Source organism: Ursus americanus, chromosome 18 (assembly GCF_024610735.1).
Source record: "Ursus americanus isolate L20-20 chromosome 18, mUrsAme1.1.p, whole genome shotgun sequence".
Classification (NCBI taxonomy): domain Eukaryota; kingdom Metazoa; phylum Chordata; class Mammalia; order Carnivora; family Ursidae; genus Ursus; species Ursus americanus.
The window spans coordinates 13,706,365-13,727,257 of NC_142144.1; the positions used below are offsets into that span (position 1 = coordinate 13,706,365).

At 41.1% G+C, this 20,893-nt stretch overlaps 1 protein-coding gene across 1 annotated transcript; it reads left to right on the forward strand.

Annotated features, from left to right (window-relative positions):
* Nucleotides 1–927: 927 nt before the first annotated feature.
* On the forward strand, nt 928–19,512 carry PSMD5 (proteasome 26S subunit, non-ATPase 5). Its single transcript, XM_045791071.2, has 10 exons — nt 928–1,242; nt 7,269–7,413; nt 8,402–8,515; nt 8,952–9,080; nt 10,881–10,990; nt 12,070–12,212; nt 13,100–13,291; nt 15,812–15,921; nt 16,301–16,441; nt 18,706–19,512. Exons 1-10 carry the CDS (start codon nt 1,070–1,072, stop codon nt 18,961–18,963), a joined length of 1,515 nt encoding a protein of 504 aa, XP_045647027.1. The 5' UTR covers nt 928–1,069; the 3' UTR covers nt 18,964–19,512.
* Nucleotides 19,513–20,893: the final 1,381 nt, after the last annotated feature.

Consider the following 20,893-nt stretch of genomic DNA (forward strand, 5'->3'; position numbering starts at 1 on the left):
AAGACCTGTTGAGGCACATAGCCTCTGGCTCTGATCAGTCTCTGGAGTTGTTTGGAATACTTGGGAGCCGACTGGGCATTCAGTGGTTCTTCCTCCCCCATCAACCTCGAATTTCGCAGACTGTAGCGATTTCTGAACTTCTCAAACCATCCCTTGCTCGCATGAAACTTATCCGGGTTGCCCTTCCCAGTGGTTTCCACCAGCTGCTTGTAAATGCGTTTGGCCTGGCTGCAGATGGCCTTTAGCGTCAGAGGCCGCCCCCCTATGGTCTGGTCCTCCACCCAAAAGGTTAACTCGGTCTCCATCTTCTCGATGTTTACGTCACGGGGAATGCACAGCACCTTGGAGCAGACGGGCGAAACACTCTCCATGCTGGCCCTGATGGCCTTCTCGTTTTTCTTAATGGTGCGCACGGTTGACTCGTTGATGCCAAACAGGCGCCCCACGTCGGTGTTACTCACGCCTTCTTCCAGCTTCTCGAGAATTTTCATCTTGTCTTCCAGAGGCATGACCCTCCGCCTCCTCTTGATTCGTGTCTGGCCCGGGAGCAGGATGCCCATGGCCTCCGCGCCGCCTGGGGTGGCCTCGGCCGCTGCCCAAGCCGCGGCGGCCTCCACCACCGCCGCCCTCGCCGCAGCCGACAGCCTGGCTTTAGGGCCGGGAGGCCGCCCGCGGGGCCGTTTAACCTTCTGTGGGTCCTCATTGTCACCACTCCGCTTGCCGGGCATCTGCCGCGTCTTCGCTCTCTAAGGGAAATACGCAAGCCGACCGGAAAGTCGGCCTCCGCGACCCACCGAACGGCGCCCACGATGACGCCCGGCCGCGACCCCCGCAACCACCGGCGACAGTTGGCCCGGCCCCTGACGGCCCCCGTCTCGCGAGGCTTGGCGGCCCCCGAGCGCGCGCGTTGCCCGCCGGCCCCACATTGCTATTGGTGCGGCCGGGGCAGCTCGCAGTCCCGGCCGAAACCCCGGGAAAGGAGACTGCGCCCCGCAGATCTCGCGAGGCTCGGAGCGGCGCGCCGGGATCCCGCACCCGCAGCCCCGCGAGCCCCGGCGGGAGGGGCGCGATGGCGGTCCAGGCGCTGGCGCTGCTGAGGGAGGTATCGCGACTGGAAGCGCCGCTGGAGGAGCTGCGCGCGCTTCATTCGGTGCTGCAGACCGTGCCGCTCAGCGAGCTCCGCGAGCAGGCGGCGGAACTGCGCCTCGGCCCGCTTTTCTCCCTGCTCAACGAGAACCACCGGTGAGACGACCCCAAGCTTGGAGACCAGGGTGGCTGCGAGGAGGGGAGGGGCTCTCCCCAGCCGCAGGGAGGATAAAGAAATCGCGGACACTTTAGCGGGAGGGACCGTGGGTCGGGAGGCCAGATAGGGCGCTCAAGTCCAGCGTTAGTTGTGTGCCCCTGGCCGTCGCCCGGCCTCACTGCCTTTCATCCTTGAAATAGGAATTGGAGAGGGAAAGCGAGGTTGCCCACCTAGAAGGAAGCTCCGCAATCGTGTGTACGGGTCTTGACTTTTTTCTCTTAAGAAGGGGTCCTATCCTGGCAATTTGGCAAGATCCATCCACATTTTAAATTAACTTATCTTTGATCCTTAGGCATTGAACAGGCAGGTATGCTCGCACTCAAAATGTCCTATATAGAGAGAGAGATGCATGGCAGAAGGTGACAGCAAAAAAACTAGAAACAACCCAAATAGCCATTAAAAGGGGTTGGAAATAAATAATGATACATTACTGTGTAACCCTGTGCAGCTGGTAGAAAAACTGAGGTCGATCTATATATGTGGACATGGAAAAACCTCTATGTTGTTGAATGGAAAAGGAAAATTATGTGAGTTTATGATCCCATTATGTGTAACGTTTTTAAGGATTTCAATCGCCCGCCCCCACCCCCAGTACACAGACTAGTATAACACTGAGAATATCCGAAAGATACAGTAGAAACTATTAATACATAAGTGGGACTTAGGATGGCAACTTTTTCATTTTATGCACATATGTACTGTTTGATTAAAAAACACTTTATATTTGATCATTCGATAATTTAAAACAGTTTACAAATGTTTGTGATCCAGAAATGTAAAAGTGACCCTTCTACTTGAAAAGGTAAAAAATCACTGGATCAATCCTGGGTGATTTCAGGGGGCTTTCTTGGCAATCTCCTTCTGAGAGTCCTCCCTTTTTTATACATGTTGCACTTCATTAAATCCATTAGTTAACATCCGGTTCTGCCTATGAAATATCTCTTTTCTGTCCCTCATTTTCTCCCTCTTGCTATGTCTCTTGCATGAGTCTGACTCACTACCTTTAAGCTTCCTTGTCCAGCATGTTCTTCCCACACAGGAACCACAGTTAACTTCTTGGGTCATTTGTCTCAAATCTTTTCCATGGTTTCCCATTGTCTGCAGTGTGAAATCATGACTTCTTTTTCTGGCATTTGGGCCCTTACAGTATATTTCCATCCTACTTTTCCAGCCTCATCTTTTCCCTCCACTCCTCTACAATATTTCATCTGCTTCAGCTATCATGTGGCACCATTTACTTTCCCTTGAGCATGACTTGGCACTTTCCTAACTTTGTTCTTGCCAGTCCTTCTAACTGAAATGCCCTCCCTCTCTTCAAATTCTTTCCATTCCTGAAAGCCCAGGTAAAGTGCTGTCACCTGCAAAAAGTCTCACTTGGCCACTCCAGCTTCAAGTGAATGGTCCTCAGATCTCCTGAGAGACATTATCATCATTTCTGTTAATGCTACTTGACACTGTTGCATTATATTATAGTTCTTTATGTGTTTACTTCTAGTTTGAAAATTCTTTGAATGCACAGGATGTATTTTGTGCATCTCGGCATCCCTCTTAGGGTGTAGCACATAGTACAATATATGCCAGATAAATGACCAGACTCATAAATTTTAAAGAGGCCACCTAGTCCAACTGCTTTATATCATGGATGAAGAAAATTTCAAATATCATACTACAAGTTAACACCAGAGATACAGTAGGGATCTATTGCTGTTGGTGCGGCCGGGGCAACTCGCAGTCCCGGCCAAAACCCCGGGAAGGGAGGCTGTGCCCGCAGATCTCGCAAGGCTGATCAAATGAAATGCATGGGAGTTTGAAGAATAAGGTCCGTGGGGGATGTGTTTTGCCTAATGAAGGAGCAGTGCTCTAGAAACAATTTTAATGGAAATTTTAAAACAGGGTAATTCAGAATCGCTTCTCGGCCTTTTGGCTAAGATCAAGTGCAGGGTAATTCAGGACTGGGTACATAGTAGATACCAGTTGCATTTTGTGGGAATAATTCTTCTGCAGATAGTAGATTGGCAGTCTCTAGATCTATTTCTTTTATCCTGGCAAAACCACCCAGGTTGCTATATATTGGTTCAGAGTCTGATTTAATAGATGTAAATCTAGAATCTTGACAGGAGTTTTTGTGATAGAATGTAAGTCCTAAGATTATTGCTTTACAACGTGGAGACTGATAGTAGATTAACTCTTTGGCTTTTTGGTATAAAGGGCCACATGTGACCTAAAATTTATGCACTATACAGCTTAACCTATGGCTGCTTGTAAAAAAAAAAAAAAGCTTTATTGAGATGTAGTTTGCATAAAATAAACTCCGCATAATAAAATATGCAATTTGAGGGGCACCTGGGTGGCTCAGTCGGTTAAGCGTCTGCCTTCAGCTCAGGTCCTGATCCCAGGGTCCTAGGATCAAGCCCCACATCGGGCTCCTTGCTCAACAGGGAGCCTGCTTCTCCCTCTCCTGCCGCTCCTCCTGCTTGTGCTCTCTTGCTCTCTGTCAAATAAATAAAATCTTTAAAAAAAAATATGCAATTTGGGGTGCCTGGGTGGCTCAGTTGGTTAAGCGTCTGCCTTCAGGTCAGGTCATGACCCCAGGGTCCTGGGATCGAGTCCCATGTCGGGCTCCCTGCTCAGCGGGAAGTCTGCTTCTCCCTCTGCCTCTGCCTGCCGCTCCGCCTGCTTGTGCTGTTTCTCTGTCTGTCAAATAAATAAATAAAATCTTTAAAAAATATATGCAATTTGACAAGTATTGACATATGTATACACCCACGAAATGATTGCCACAGTTAGGATAGCAAAGATATGCCTTACCCCCAGAAGTTTCCTTGCGCCTCTTTGTAATCCCTTTCCACCTCAGCCAGGCAGCCACCAATCACTATAGATGAGTTAGCCTTTTTTTAAAAAAAGAGGTTTTTTATTTATATTTTATATATATATATGTATATATGTATGTATATATTTATATATGTATATATGTATAATATATATATATGTGTGTGTATATATATATATATATATATATATATATATATATATGGAATCCCACAGTATGTACTCTGATTTCTCCCACTCCTCATAATTATTTTAAACTCATCCGTGTGGTGTGGATGAATACTTCATTCCTTTTTATTGCTGAGTAGTAGTTGCTTGTATGGATGTACCGCATTTCTTTAAGTTTGCCTGCTGGTGAACACTTGAGCTGTCTTCAGTTTGACTATATTACAAATAATACTGCTTTGAACATTTGTGTACAAGTCCTTACATAGACATATTCTTTTCTCTCTGAGTTAATACCTAGGAGTGAAATGGCTGGATCGTATGGTGGGTGTTTAACTTTTTAAGAAACTGCCAAACTGTTTTCCAAAGTAATTGTACCATTTTCCGTTCCCACCGACAGTGTATGAGAGATTATAGGCCTAAATATAAAACCTAAAACTATAAAACTTCTAGAAGAAAACCTAGGAAAGAATTTTTATGACCTTGGGTTGAACAAAGATTTCTTTGGTGTGACACCAAAAGCATGATCCATAGAAGGAAAAATTGATAAATTGGTTTCATCAAAATTAAATACTCTGCTCTTCAAAGGTCACAGTTAAGAGAATAAAGAGGCAAGTCACAAATGGAGAAAAGTCTTTGCAAAGAATATATCTGATAAAGGACTTGTATTCAGAATACATAAAGAACTCTCAAAATTCAGTAACAAGAAAAGTATTCAATTTAAAAATGGGCAAAATATTTGAACAAGAAGATATATGGATGGCAAATAAACACATGAAAAGATACTCAGTATCATTAGTCATTAGGGAAATGCAAATTGAAATTACAATAATAAAGCAATTCAAGTATCTACCAGCAGATGAACGGATAGACAAAGTGTGGATACATACAGTGGAGTATTATTCAGCGTTAAAAAGGAAGGAACTTCTGACACATGTTACAACATGAGGAAACTTGGAGACACCATTCTAAGTGAAATAAACCAGTCACAAAAGGACAGTATTGTATGATTCCAATTAGATGAGGCACCAAGGGTAGTCACGTTTATAGAGAGAGAAAGTAGAATGGTGGTTCCTGGGGGCTCCGGGGAGGGGAGAATGGGAAGTTAGCATTTAATAGATACAGAGTTTGGGGCACCCGCGTGGCTCAGTTGGTTAAGCATCTGCCTTTGGCTCAGGTCATGAATCGGGTCCTGGGATGAAGCCCTGCATTGGGCTTCCTGCTCAGTTTCTCCCTTTCCCTTGCCTTCTGCCCCTACCCCCCACTCGCTCTCTCTCAAATAAATAAATGGATCTTTAGAAAAAATAGATACAGAGTTTTCCATTTGGGAAGATGAAAAACTTCTAGAGATGGTTGATGGTGACGGTTGCACAATAATGTGGATGAACTTTCATGCACAGAACTGTACATTAAAAAATGATTAAAATGGTAAATGCTGTGGTATATACAGTCACAATTTTTTAAAAAAGAAAAGAAACCCATATCCATTAACAGTCCCTCCTCTCCCTTCCTCCTCTCTATCCCTCCCCCAGCCCCTGACATCCAGGAATCTGCTTTCTGCCTCTATAGGTTTGTCTGTTCCAGACATTCATATAAATGGAATCATCATCAAAAGGATGCTTTTTATATCTGGCTTCTTTCACTTAGCATAATATTTCCACACTTCATCCATGTTGTATAATATTCCATTGGATGGATAAAACCGGGTTGTGTTTAATTGATGTGCGTTTGGGTTGTTTCTATTACTATGAACATCACATACAAATTCTTGTGTGGACATATGGTTTCAGTTATCTTGGGTATAATAAACATTCTTGATTATTCCCTTAGGTGCAATTATACAAAGTGGAATCCCTAAGTTAAAAAAGTTGTGTTCATTTTTAAGCCTTTTTCTATGTATTGCTTAATCAACTTTTAGAAAAGTGGTATCAGTTTAATTGTATACTCCTATTAACAGTATGAGTACTGGGCTATTTACTTGCACTGCCCATTAAGAGAAAAGGAAGTTATTCTTGAAACATCTTCTGTATCCACAACTGGTAGTCATCAAGTTCTGATTCATTTACCTCTTTCATTGCTCCTGAATCTTTTCCCTCTTCTCCATCCCTCCTTACTACTCCCCCGTTTCACTCCCTCATCACCTGCCTTCCAACTGAAAAACTCTATATATACTTCATGGCTTGCCATATGCCTTCTGGAAAAAGTCTGAATTCCATAGCAAAAAAGACCCATCAGAATCTGGCTTCTGTGCATCTTTTCTGTTTCATTTCTCCCCATTCGTACCTCCCCTCTTACCTTCTCCCCACTTCTCTCCCATTCTTACCCCAGTGATATGGAGTTCCTTATACTTCCTTGAACATATAACACTGCCTCATTCCTCTATGCTCCTTCATGTGTTCTACCTGGAACTCCTTTGTCCTCCTAGATAATTCCCACTTTTTCTTAAAATTTAGCTCAGCTATTACCCCTCTGGGAGGACTTCCTGGTCTCCATGTTCTTTTTTGAGCTCCCGTAGCTTCCAACCCTAACCTCTAACATTTATGCATCTGATTATAGTTGCCTTTCTGTTCTTCTGTATTTTCCATTAGACTGACCTCATTGAGGCTACAGAATATATATTCTTCTTTGTAGCCACAGCACAGGCATGGCACATAATAGGTACTTAGTAAACGTTTAATAAATTAGTAGAAGTTAGTATTTTTTTAAAGATTTTATGTATTTATTTGAGAGAGAAGGAGAAATAGCATGAGCAGGGGTAGGGGGAGAGAAAAGCAGGCTCCCCAGGGAGCAGGGAGCCCGACATGGGGCTCGATCCCAGGACCCAGGGATCATGACATGCACCACCCAGGTGCCCCCAAGGTTAGTATCTTGAAGGGTGAAGATCTCATTGAACCAGGATTCAGATCTTAATAGGTTGTTACTTTGTACTTGGCAGGACACAAACTAATGAGATCTGTGACGTCTCCTTTAGGGAACAGACCACTTTGTGTGTATCCATTCTGGAGAGATTGCTCCAAGCTATGGAGCCAGTTCATGTGGCCCGGAACCTCGGGGCTGACCTTCAGAGGGGACTGACTCACCCCGATGATTCCGTAAAAATTCTCACTCTGTCCCAGGTATGAAGTTTTACTAGCATATAATAAAGGAACTGACACTTAGTGACCACTTGCTTTGGACCAGGCTCTGTGTTGGGTGCCAAAGACAGAGAGATAAAGAAAACATGATCTCTCTCTGTGCCTAGGAAGTATCTAGTCTGTTCTAGTGTGCATAGCTAACTATAACCAGGAGGATCCCAGCTAAAGTAATGAGTTCTAGTCAGTATTATCTGAAATATTCGTTCATCAAATACTGACTGAATTCCTTTTTCAGGCCAGGCATTGTGCCATATGGTGTTAGAGCTACCAAGATAAATAAAGCCGATTTCTTTCCTTCAAGGAGCTCCTAATCTAGACAAAGTAATTGCCATATTAGGTCTTATAGTGGCATGAACAAAGTATTATTGTAAAGGCCACTAAACCAAGAAATTGAGACAGTAACTCTTAAAACCTTGGTAACCAAAATACTCTATTATTTGGGTGAAGAGCTGCTGCTGAGGATTATCTTGTTCAGATGTTAGGACCCAAGCAGTTAGTATTCAGTAGGCATTCAAGTACTGTTTTTCCTTTTCTCCTGTGGAAGTATTAATTCAACAGAAAAGGAGAAAGTATTGATTGATTCTCTGACCGTTTATGTGCTAGACACAGTGGTAGGTACTTTTCCTATTTAGTCTCCTTTAGTCGTCATAACTATCCTGCAATTAAGTATTGTGTTCTCATTTTACAGATAAGAAATTAGGTTCAAAGAAGTTAGTTAATTTGCCCAAGGGCAGTGTAGCTAAAAATTGATAGAACTAGAATTTGTATTGTCTTCTCTCACTGAAGTGTCTCAACTCTTTACTGTTAATTTTTTTCTTTCTTTTCAATAATGTGACTATACCAGGAGTGTGTTCAGCTTTAATGAATTTGGGTCATTTTGAATTTTTTAATGGCTTGTCTTATAGCTGTAATCAGTAATTCCTAAGATAAATGCACACCAAGGGAGTTTCTGATTGCTTTTTTATTTCAGGTCGGAAAAATTGTTGAAAATTCTGATGCTGTTACTGAGATTCTAAATAATGCTGAATTACTAAAACAGATCGTTTATTGTATTGGTGGAGACAATCTGTCTGTAGCTAAAGCGGTGAGTCACCTAGAACCATCAGCTTAAACACACAGAGTATCCTAAAAAACAAAAGAAGGCCGTCTGGATTGAGAGGTGGAAGTTTAGGATGGATGATTTGTATAGTTGAATTCGTAACCTAATATAGATGGTATCAGATAAATAAATGGTGTCAAATGAATACCAGTAAACCCCTTCTGTTTTCTAGAATACACATATCTAAATTATCCATCATGGAGCTTGTATTAGGTTGCTTGATAAGAAATAAAATTTACATCATCTGTTTTCTAGAAGGAATACTATGTATCTTTTTCAGTTTTAAATAATGATAGCTAAAACATAGTGAATGCTCATTGTGCAAGATGCAGTCCGCACACTAATTTCACATCAATCTCATGAAGTAGATATTAATATTCTGCATTTTTATGATTCAAGAGGTATTTTCTTTCCTTATTAGGCCATTAAGTCCCTGTCGAGAATATCACTAACCCAAGCAGGACTGGAGGCTTTATTTGAAAGCAATCTGCTGGATGATTTGAAAAGGGTAATGAAAACAAACGACATTGTTCGATACAGGGTGTATGAGGTAAGACTAAAAGCATGAGTTTTTTGTGGTTTTTTTTTGGAGAGAGTGCACGCAAATGCAGGGAGTGGGCAGAGGGGAGAGAGAGGGAGGGAGAGGGAGAGAGAATCTTAAGCAGTCTCCACACTCAGCATGGAGCCCAACTCAGGGCTCGATCTCACAACTCTGAGATCATGACTTGAGCCGAAATCAAGAGTTGGACACTCAACCGACTGAGCCACCCAGGTGACCCTGAAAGCACACTTTCTGATGCCTACAATTCAGAATGCGGTAGAGCTTACACTGGAAGGCAAGATGGCTTGTTTACCGTGCACTTACTGAGCAGGTAGTCTGTGTTAGGCCCTATATTAGATGCTGGGGATATGAGGGTGACCTCCCAGCCTAGTGTGTGAGACAGTCCTATAAAAAATATTTACAGTGCACTCCATAAAGTGCTACAATAGAGGAGATAATGTTAAAACTAGACTTTGGAATAGTTATAGTGGTAAGATGAAGAAATGACTCTCATTTGCATGGGCTTTGTACTTAGCATTGTGCTAAATCTCCACATAACTTGTCTTCAGTTTTTACGGTAAACCCTGTACTTGATGGTCATTAACCTCACTGTTGATGGAGTAGCTGACCCAGGCCGTACAGTTAATAGGCTGCATATTCAGAATGGAACCCTTGTTCTAATTCCCTGTTCAAAACACGTTTTTACTTTGCATGTCCCAGTACCATGCTATCCTGGCTTCCCTTCTGCCTCTCTAGCTGTTTCTTCTCAGTCTCCTGGCTCATTATCCTCTACTGAATTTTTTGAATTGTTGTAGTTCATGAAGGTGAATTCCCAAACCCTGTTCTCACTGTATATTCATTTCTAGGCAGTTTTACTCATCGTATGATCTCAGTTCCTGTCTATCTGGGATGACTCCATAAACCTCCAACCCAGGCCTCTCGTCTGAGCTCAGACCCTCATGTCCAGCTGCTTACTCACTGTTCTCCCTTTGGACCTATGTATTCTAGGCCCCTCACACTCAGGCTCAACCCAAACTCCTAAGCTTCCTTACCCAGCCCATGCTCCAACCAAACATAGCAGCAACACATTGGCCCTGTATCCTAGTCAGCATGGTTGGGTATTAGACCTTGGGCTCGTTCTCTGTGAGGCCTTGTTCTCCCTGCCACACATCCCTGAGATCATCCTGCTTTGTCAGTTTTACTTAAACCACGCACTTCTCTTCCCTGTTACAGCCACCACCACCCTAGTCTAAACTACCAGTATCTCTCGCCTGGACTACTGTATTTCCATCCAGACTGGTCTCTTCTCATCCATTTTTGACACCACTAGTCTGTTTTCAGATGCGGTCGGGATGATCTTTTTAAAATTCAGATCTGGTTCTGTCATTCCTCTGCTTAAAATCCTTCAGTGTCCTATATCTCTCCATAAGCCCTCAGGACAACCTTGTGGAATGAGTACGTGAATGACCGACTGATAGAATGTATGAATGAATGAATGATTTTTAGCAATCTTTTTGCTGATTCAGCCTTCGTACCCTGATTAATGAATTGATGATTTCTTAAAAAACAAAACAAAACAAAAAAAAAAAAACCCCACAGATACAATCAGATATAATGGAATATTTCTGTGCCAAAGTAATTTTTACATGTTCATTGACGTTTTTCTACTTATGGAGATAAATAATGGATTTTTTTTAAAAATTCAGTTATATAAAGTGCCTAGTCCTGTGTTTAATTTAAAATGAGATCTAACAGATATGGGACTGTTTTGACCTTTTCGCTTTTTCTGTTTTTTTTTTTTTCTTTCAGTTAATTGTGGAGATTTCTTCTGTTTCACCAGAATCTTTAACCTACTGTACCACCAGTGGATTGGTAACCCAGCTCCTCAGAGAGCTGACTGGGGAGGATGTGCTGGTCAGGTATGTTGGCTGAGAGAGCTCTTAAAGCAAAATGTCTTTTTTTTGGAGGCACGGGAAACAGCCTTGGGACTTAAGAGTGATCTTCCCTATGAGACCCTGGGCCTGGGTTGCAATCTCTTGACTGCTGTCCTAAAGAAAGGGCCTTTAGAAATTACTCAAGTTATATTGTGACAGTATACTGGAATGTAGCCGAGCCCCCCCCATCAACCATGACAATTCAACTACTTTAGATTAACCGTATTCCCTGTCCTTAGGCATGTGTGTTTTTGCAATCACATAACTGCCATTTTGTATTAATAGATTATCCTACACATTTTATGGCGTTGTTAAATAAAAGCACTATGGCATGATAGAAGAAACATGGGCTTTTGGGGCGCCTGGGTGGCTCAGTCGTTAAGCGTCTGCCTTCGGCTCAGAGCTTGATCCTGGCATTCTGGGATCAAGCCGCGCATCACGCTCCTCTGCTGGGAGGCTGCTTCTTCCTCTGCCGCTCCCCCTGCTTGTGTTACAAAGAATTTTTATCAATTCTTAAAATACGTGGAAATGGCATTATAATTGTGTGAGAAAATGTTCATGTTTTTTAGAGATGCATACCAAATTATGCAGGGAAAAATGGCTAGATGAGTAGAATTTGCTTTAAAATAATTCAGCAAAAATGGAAGAAAAAAGATGAAAAACAAAATCTTGTCAAAACCGTATGTAAGGCAAAATCTTGAGAGCTGTGCAATCAGGATTATGGGTACATCGGGGCTTACTGCACTGATCTCTTTACTTTCGTATATGCATGACATTTCAAAATAAAAATTAAAAAAAATTCTTTAGGAAGCAGCTCTGTTACAGTGGAAATAGTAATGGGCCTCAACTCAGAAGATCAAAATTTAAGTCTAAACTCTACCTTGTAATAACAATGTGATTCTGAACAAATCACTGCAATTTTCTCATCCTTGTGTCCTCATCTGAAAAGTAGAGCCAGGATTACTGACCTTTCAGATTAAAACAATTAAGTAAGATAGCCTATAAAAGCAATGTATAAACTATGTTATATGCTATATAAACTATGCAAAATCTTGGCATTTCAGAGCCACCTGTATAGAAATGGTGACATCACTGGCATATACTCATCATGGACGACAGTACCTTGCTCAAGAAGGAGTAATTGATCAGATTTCTAATATAATTGTTGGGGCAGATTCAGACCCTTTCTCTAGTTTCTATTTGCCAGGTAAGAAATACTGATTTCTGTGAAAATGATGGTGTATGTTTTTTCTGAGTTATCTCTGACAGGAGAGGCCAGGGATTATTTTTTCTTTAGAGCAGATTCCCTTTAGATTATACCCACAGTCCCTTAATGAGGTGGAATCTGTTGTCCTGGGAGCCGTGCATTATTGATTCTGATTTTCTGGAAATACCATTGCTGTTTAGAGCATTAGGATAGTTTCTTTCAAATGTCAGTCAAAAGCAACATAAATAAAAATACTACTAATGACATTTATAGTGTATTTCACAGATTCAGCAAATCTCTGGTGGAGTCTTTATCTAACATAGGATCTACTCAGCCATGCTGTTCTAGGACATGGCTAATTAGTTTTTCTTGAGCACTTGCAGGAATTGGAAATGTATTCCTTCCTTAGGTAGCCTAGCTTACTTCATCGATGAACATCTCTGTTTAAAAATTTCTTGGGGCGCCTGGCTGCCTCAGTCAGTAGGACATGTGACTCTTGATCTCAGAATCGTAAGTTCAGGCCCCACATTAGGCATAGAGGTTATTAAAAAAAAAAAAAAATTATTCGAACAATCACTCCAAACTTGTTTTCCTATAGTTTGTATCCAGTGGTCCTTGTTCTTTGCTCTTCCTCTTGCATGTGACAGTGCTTCAGTATTTAAATCCAGCTCCATTGACACCCTGGGGTTTCTGTTCTCAGCACCACACATTACAGGTCCTTCGGTATCTCCTTATGGGCTGTCTGGTTGCCGGTCAACCAAGTACAGTACTATAACCATTCTCCCCTTCCTGGCCAGTAGTTCATTACGGCCCCTATGAAAACATAAGGCCCACAATTTATGTGGTCTTCCTCCTCTATTAACGTATGTTTTTGGAAATACCTTTAGGATTTGTGAAGTTTTTTGGAAACCTGGCTATCATGGATAGTCCTCAACAGATCTGTGAGCGTTATCCTATCTTTGTGGAAAAAGTCTTTGAAATGACTGAAAGTCAGGACCCCACCATGATTGGTGTAGCAGTGGACACAATTGGAATCCTGGGATCGAATGTTGAAGGAAAACAAGTTTTACAAAAAACAGGTTGGTATGCCTTATTTTGGCTTTCTTTAGGAGTATCTTCATTTTTTTTTTTAATTAACGATTTTATTTATTTATTCGACAGAGATAGAGACAGCCAGCGAGAGAGGGAGCACAAGCAGGGGGAGTGGGAGAGGAAGAAGCAGGCTCATAGCGGAGGAGCCTGATGTGGGGCTCGATCCCATAACGCCGGGATCACGCCTTGAGCCGAAGGCAGACGCTTAACCGCTGTGCCACCCAGGCGCCCCGGTATCTTCATTTTTGACAAGGATTCAGTATATAAGCTCACTTGCTGGCGCATTAACTACATTGTAGAAACTGCTCTTGGAGACGGCAGTCTTCTTACTGTGACCTTGGACTCATCCCAGAAAGTCTCATAATTATTATCGAATTTTTGTTTATTTATCTTTTACTTGGCTAGACCAAGCACTGTGTCCCCTCTGCACCCTCCTTGATGGTATTCCTGGTCCAGAGACTGTGGCCTGGAGTCAGAAAGACCTGGGTTCATGTCCCAGTTCCAACACTGACTTTGCTTTTTGAACTTCATATCCTCATTTCATTGCTATACGCCCTCTTTTCCTCATTCATTCATAAAACGGGTAAACAGCTGCTTCTGGGGATTGTGAATATTTAATGAAAACACACGTTTGTTTTATATTTGTAATGTCCAAGAAGAAAAAGAAACAAAAATTTGTTGCGAATTTTATGTTAAGAATGATACTTTTACGGCGCATTCATGAGTATCTTAAAACACTCCTGAATTCTTTTTTTTTTTTTTTTTTAAGATTTTATTTATTTGACAGAGATAGAGACAGCCAGCGAGAGAGAGAACACAAGCAGGGGGAGTGGGAGAGGAAGAAGCAGGCTCATAGCGGAGGAGCCTGATGTGGGGCTCGATCCCATAACACGGGGATCATGCCCTGAGCCAAAGGCAGACACTTAACCGCTGTGCCACCCAGGTGCCCCAACACTCCTGAATTCTATACAAAAAATAATGTGGTCACTATTAAAACCTTGATGAAATATATCTTGAATTGAAAATTAGTATGCTGTTGTGTATCACAACTAGTATCCTTGTTATATATACTTTTCCTAAGTGCTTTTACCTATGACATGTAATCCTTTTACAGTCCTGCAAAGAACATACTATGGCATTCTCATTTTATAGATAAGGTAGCTGAAACTCAGGGAAGTTAAGAATATTTTTAAGATCACACAGACCGTGGGTCATCTCGTACTCAAATCCAAGTCCTTTGATTCCTGAACCTCTGCAGTTTGGCTTATATAGATATGCTGTATTGCATATGAATGTGTGTTTTAGGCCTGTCACTTGGTCTCTTCCACTATGTGTTTAATTTTTGTGTGTGTTTAGGTTGATAGAGGTCATAGTATATGAAAGCATACTTTAAAGTGAACATCGTTCACTTCATACCCATCAGGATGGCTATTATGACAAAAAAAAAAGACAAGAAAAACAGAAAATAACAAGTGTTGACAAGGATGTAGAGAAATTGGGACCATGGTACATATTTGTTGGGAATTTAAAATGGTACAGCTGCTGTGGAAAACATTATGGTGGTTGGTTCCTCAAAAAATTATACATAGAGGGGTGCTTGGGTGACTCAGTTGGTTGAGTGACTGACTCTTGGTTTCAGCTCAGATCATGATCTCAGGATCCTGAGATTGAGCCCCACATTGGTCTCTGCACTCAGCATGGAGTCTGCTTGAGATTCTTTTGCCTTCTCTTCCCCTCCCCCTCTGCTCCTCCCCCCGGCTTGTGTGCATTCTCTCTCTCTCTCAAATAAATAAATAAGTAAAATCTTTTTTAAAAAAGTATACCATATGGTCCAGCAAATACACTTCTAGATATACACCCAAGGGAATTAAAAGAGGTATTTGTACACCTGTATTCATAACAGCATTATTCATAATAGCCAAGAATACAGAAACAATCCAAAATGTTCATTGATGGACAAATGGATAAACAAAATGTGTATACAATACAGTGAAATATCCAATCTTAAAAAGGACTGAGGGGCACCTGGGTGGCTCAGTGGTTAAATGTCTGACTCTTGCTCTCAATTCCGGTCTTGATCTCAGGGTCATGAGTTCAGGCCCCATGTTGGGCTCCACGCTGGGCGTGGACCAGTCGGAACAAAAAAAAGGAATGAAATTCTCATACATGCTATAACATGTAGGGACCTTGAAGACATTATGCTAAGTACAATAAGCCAGACTCAAAAGGACAAGTATTATGTGATTCTGCTTATATGAGGTACTTAGAGTAGTCAAATACACAGAGACAGAAAGTAAAATACTGGTTATCAGGGTAGGGGATGGGGGAGATGGGGAGTTACTGTTTAATGGTTTGAAATGAAGAAGTTCTGGAGATGGATAGTGATGATGGTTTCACAACAATATGAATATACTTAATGTCACTGAGCTGTATACTTAAAAATGGTTAAAATGATAAATTTTATATTAACTTTACCACAATAAAAAATATTTTGTTATCCTTCAAAGGAACTCGCTTTGAGCGCTTGCTCATGAAAATAGGATATCAAGCAAAGAATGCTTCGACGGAGCTCAAAATTAGGTGTTTGGATGCAATTTCATCTATTTTTTATATATCGGTAAGTAAATTGGGAAATTAATGAAGGACAGTGGGATATGTTTGGGAGAATAAATCTGTATAAGTCAACATAATACTGGTTAACTTAATGTAAATGTTATTCAACTTTTAGTAAAAGAAGATAACCCTCACTATATTACTGGTGACATTTTTTAAGTTAAAGTGGAGGCATCGAGGTTAGAACTGGAGAGAGAGGACCCTAGCGCTTGCCTAATCAACCCGATCAGGAAAACAAAAAACAACTGGGGAAGTCTGAGCTGGGTTTGGGAAAGTATACTCCAGACTTAGCAGAGATCACGTAGCAAACTGAGGACAGTGTGCCATCAGACCCAGGCTTCCTGACTTCCAAAGGCTTGAGATTTTCCCTTTCTGCCCTGTAGCCTGAGCAGCAGACTGATGACCTCCTGCGGATGACAGAATCCTGGTTTTCTTCTTTATCCCGGGATCCACTGGAGCTCTTCCGTGGCATAAGTAATCAACCCTTCCCTGAACTGCACTGCGCTGCCTTAAAAGTGTTCACGGTAAGCATCCTCTTCTTTTTCACGGGTCCTTCTGGGATGAAGCTAGTTCAGCATGTGAGTGCTTAGAGTGAGCCAGTGCCTCTGCCATGCCCTGGAATATACCAGTGCGTAGTGCAGGTTCTGCCCTATGCTATTAGTGCAGACTAATGAGGGAGACAGATGCGTAAACAGATTGTTTCAGTTAAAGATATTAGATATTGTGGCAGAGGTTTGGACAGGATTCTATGGGATCACAGAATTAATTCCAGATTCCTTATCTGCCATCAAGCCAGCCCTCTACTGACCCAGCCCTAGTCTTCCTGAGCCTTACTTCCTGCCATTCCCCTTCTGATACTTAATGCTCTAGTGATACCAAACTGCTTCATATCTCTGGACCTTTATGTGCCCTTTACATTCAACACTGTTCCCCAGCTTTGCTTGTTAACCTCTTACTCATTCTTAAAGGACTAGTTCAGGTATGTCTTCAGCAAGCTTTGCCCAGACCCACAAGGTTGAGTTAAGCAGTGTCAGTTCTCATAAAAGCTGCTTATTTATTATTTTAGAATTTGGAAAACATTGCAAAGTAGGAATTTTTGAAATCACTTAAAGTTAGACCTGTTTCGTGTATTTCCTTTTAGTGTTAGTATTTATTTACTTTTTTTTTGGTGAAAAAAAATGTTTTAAGATTTTATTTAAGAGAGAGCACATGCACGAGTGGGGGAGGGGCAAAAGGAGAGGGAGAAGCAGACTCCCTGCTGAGCAAGGAGCCTGATGCAGGACTTGATCCCAGGACCCTGAGATCATGACCTGAGCCAAAGACAGACGCTTAACCAACTAAGCCACCCAGGCATGCTTTGGTGAAACATTTCAGACAGCAGTAATACTTTCCAATCTCTGCCAACCCCTTCCCCTTCCTCCCTCTCTGGATTTAATCACTGTCATGCATTCATGGTTTCCAAGCCTATGCATGATTTTATACTTTTACTACATATGTGTGTATCTTAAAACAAATAACGATATTTTGCATATTCTTAAACTTTGTAAATGGTATCATGCTGTTCATATCCTTCTTTTCTCGTCAACATTATGTTTCTAAGGTTTGTGTATATTAAAAGTGGCAATTAGAAAGTCTTTATTTCAGGGGCACCTGGATGGCTCAGTTGGTTAAGTGTCTGACTTTTGATTTCAGCTCAGGTCATGATCTTAGGGCTGTGAGTTTGAGCCCCAATTGAGCTCTGCAGTCAGTGTGGAGTCTGCTTGAGAGTCTCTCTCTCCCTCTGCCCCTCCCTGACTTGCACTCTCTAAATAAATAAAGTCTTAAAAAAAAAAAGTCATTATTTCATTGTATAGCCACAGTGAATCATTCTCCTATCTATGAAGATTTCAGTATTTGTCTATTACAAATGGTACTACAATGAACATTCTCAAAAATATTATCTTGTGCACACATATGAGAGTTTCTTCAGGGTAGTCTTTTCTTCTCTAGTTTTTGTTTTTATTTTTCCACTGTTGTAATCATGCCATGTATATAATTTGGATCTACTTTTTTAATATCATAGATTTACCTATTCTTTATAAACATTATTCTTAATGTTTATTTTTTCTTGCTATATATCATAATTTACTTAACATCCCCCCACTATTAGATATTTATAACTCACACTATAATAAACATCTTTGTATACAAAACTTTTTAACATTTAGATTCTTTTTTTTAAAGAATTTATTTATTTATTTATTTGAGAGAGAGAACGCGCATGAGTGGGCGGAGGAGCTGAGGGAGAGGGACAAGCATACTCCACGCTGAACAAGAGACCAGCATGGGGCTTGATCTCATGACCCTGAGATCATGACCTGAGCCAAAATCAGGAGTCAGGTGCTTAACTGACTGAGCCATCCAGGCGCCCCTAGATTATTTTCTTAACTTAGATTTTCAGAAGGGAATTTATTTAGGCAAAAAGTATCATTTTTTTAAAGATTTGTTTTTATTTACTTGAGAGAGAGTGTGAGTGGGGGGAGGGTCAGAGGGAGAGAGAGAATCTCAAGCAGACTCCCTGCTGAGTGTGGAGCCCAACATGGGGCTCAATCCCAGGACCCTGAGATCATGACCGGAGCTGAAATCAAGAGTCAGGCGCTTAACCGACTGAGCCACCCAGGTAACCCAAAAAGTAACATTTTTAAGGTTCATTTTGCCCAATTTTTTTTCTAAGGATTGTGCTCTCCGAGTAACACATTTAACTTCTTAAGGCTCAGAGGAGTTGTGATCTTTCTGCTTTCCATTTCAGGCCATCGCAAATCAACCCTGGGCTCAGAAACTTATGTTTAATAGTCCAGGGTTTGTGGAGTATGTGATGGACCGGTCTGTGGAGCATGACAAAGCTTCAAAAGATGCCAAATATGAACTGGTGAAAGCACTTGCCAATTCCAAGACAATTGCCGAAATCTTTGGGAACCCAAATTATTTGAGGCTCAGAACTTACCTGAGTGAAGGTCCATACTATGTGAAACCTATTTCCACAACAGCCGTGGAAGGAGCTGAATGATTTCCTCTAGAGTCTAGACCGTTTTTGACCAAAACTCCTAAGGCATTTGACTTCACCTGTATTTTACAAAAGAGGCTTCCCTTCCCCCAGAATTATCATGGAGTGTCTAACGTAATTATATCACTACATCTGTGGTGTTTCTGCATGGAAACACGGTGTGCAAACAGGAAAGCAGGCAAACTTGGTCTTAATTGCACCGGGTGTTTTTCAGATTCTTCTGACTGCCTTAATCTTTCCAAGATGGAGGTTTTGTTCTCCCAGAAAATTTTCGTGGAATTACTCACTGTCTTATTTAAAATTCGCTTCAAATAGAATGGAACCAAATTGTTTCTGAATTCTTTTTACCACCTTTTTTTTTCTTTTTGGTCCTTTTCGCCTTTCTGATTTCACTTTCAATGTCTCAGATATAAATATTCTTTGAAAAACAATATGGAATCTTGAAATTATGTTCTCCATGCTAAGAATAAATACTTTTAATAAGGTGTCTTTGGATTTTTTGTTACCATTGTATTCCTTTGGAAAATGAACAATAAATCTTTTTAAAATGTTTCTAATGTTCTTTGCTATTTTTGTTGTTTATCATTGAATTTTACTGTGTTGTGGTTTGTGGTTTGGAAGGAGTGCTACATGCTAAAGCAGAAAGATTCCCCAAAATCTTGTTTTACTTATTTGTGGATCATCATTGTTGAGGGTTTTGCTTTTAATCTTTCAGATCCATCAATTCAGAGAGAGAGACACTGACTCCTAATAACCAGAGTCAGATGGCAGGACACTGTATATAAACCAGGATGCCACCACATTGATTAACAGAGGATGCACTTTCTTTTCATTGACAAAAAAAATGTTCCCACCTGTTTCCTTTGCCCTGCTTTCTAGCCGGAAAAGCACTCTGCACACCACTCACCAGTCAGACGTTTCGGCATGAGTGTGCTATCAGAGTGTGATTCAGAAGAATCCAGAGGTAGGTCTCTTTTAAGCCATGGTGATGTTGATAAACCATTCCCCTCTGTAACAAAATGGTTCTCAAGTGCCTGGAATTCTCTTGTCCCAGATGGGTCATCTCATTTCTACCATCTCTGATATTTTGTTTGTTTGTTTGTTTCCATACTGATCATTTCTCCACAGCTAATACCACTAATTAGGCTACAGCCAAGTCTTTGCTGGCCTGAGAAACATTCTATTTCTAAGATGACTTTTGTTTAATCTCATCCATGATGTTGATTTTATTCATTTAATATCAGAGTTCAGAGAGTTGCCTTCTCTCCTATGTGTGGCCTACACACTCATTCTGATTTTGCATCTGTGACTTCTTTTTTCTAAGATTAAATAAGATTTGCAAATTATTATTTTATTTTGCATTTAATCAATAAACACTATTAACTGCTCATTATGCTTGGCATTGGGAAGAGTGTTAGACATTGTCCTAAGTGCTAAGTTCATCTCGTTTACATTTTTACATCTGTATTTCACTGATGAAGAAACCCAGGCTCAGAGAAACTAAGTAGCTTATCTCAAAATCACCCAGGTAGCAAGCGACTAATAGTGGAGGAAAAGAGAAACTAATTTCTGTTAGAAATAGAACATTAGTGTATAGTAAGTACAATAATAGAGAAAAACAGGAAACACCTACCCTAGACTTGAAGGAAGGTTCTCCAGAGAAGGAAACACCTGAATCTTGAAGAACCAGTAGGAGAGAGTCAAGTAAGAAATAACAGAGAGTAGCAGGGCAAGCAGAGGCCCAGACATGAAAACAAGAAACATTTGGGGAACTACAAGGCAATATGACCAAACCCTGGAACTTAAAAGGGGAAAGTTACAAAATTCCTTATCATTATTACTAATAGGAGCTACTATTTCTGACAAATTTACACTCCAGAGCTAGAATGTTCACCTGGCTTCCTGGTGGCTAGTCAGATGTGTTACTTGATTA

Excerpts from the sequence above, each read along its gene's own strand:
- PSMD5 (XM_045791071.2), top strand. The coding sequence starts at position 1,070 with ATGGCGGTCCAGGCGCTGGCGCTGCTGAGGGAGGTATCGCGACTGGAA. Across the intron at positions 1,243-7,268 it reads CTGCTCAACGAGAACCACCG|GGAACAGACCACTTTGTGTG; the intron begins GTGAGACGACCC and ends CGTCTCCTTTAG. Across the intron at positions 13,292-15,811 it reads ACAAGTTTTACAAAAAACAG|GAACTCGCTTTGAGCGCTTG; the intron begins GTTGGTATGCCT and ends TATCCTTCAAAG.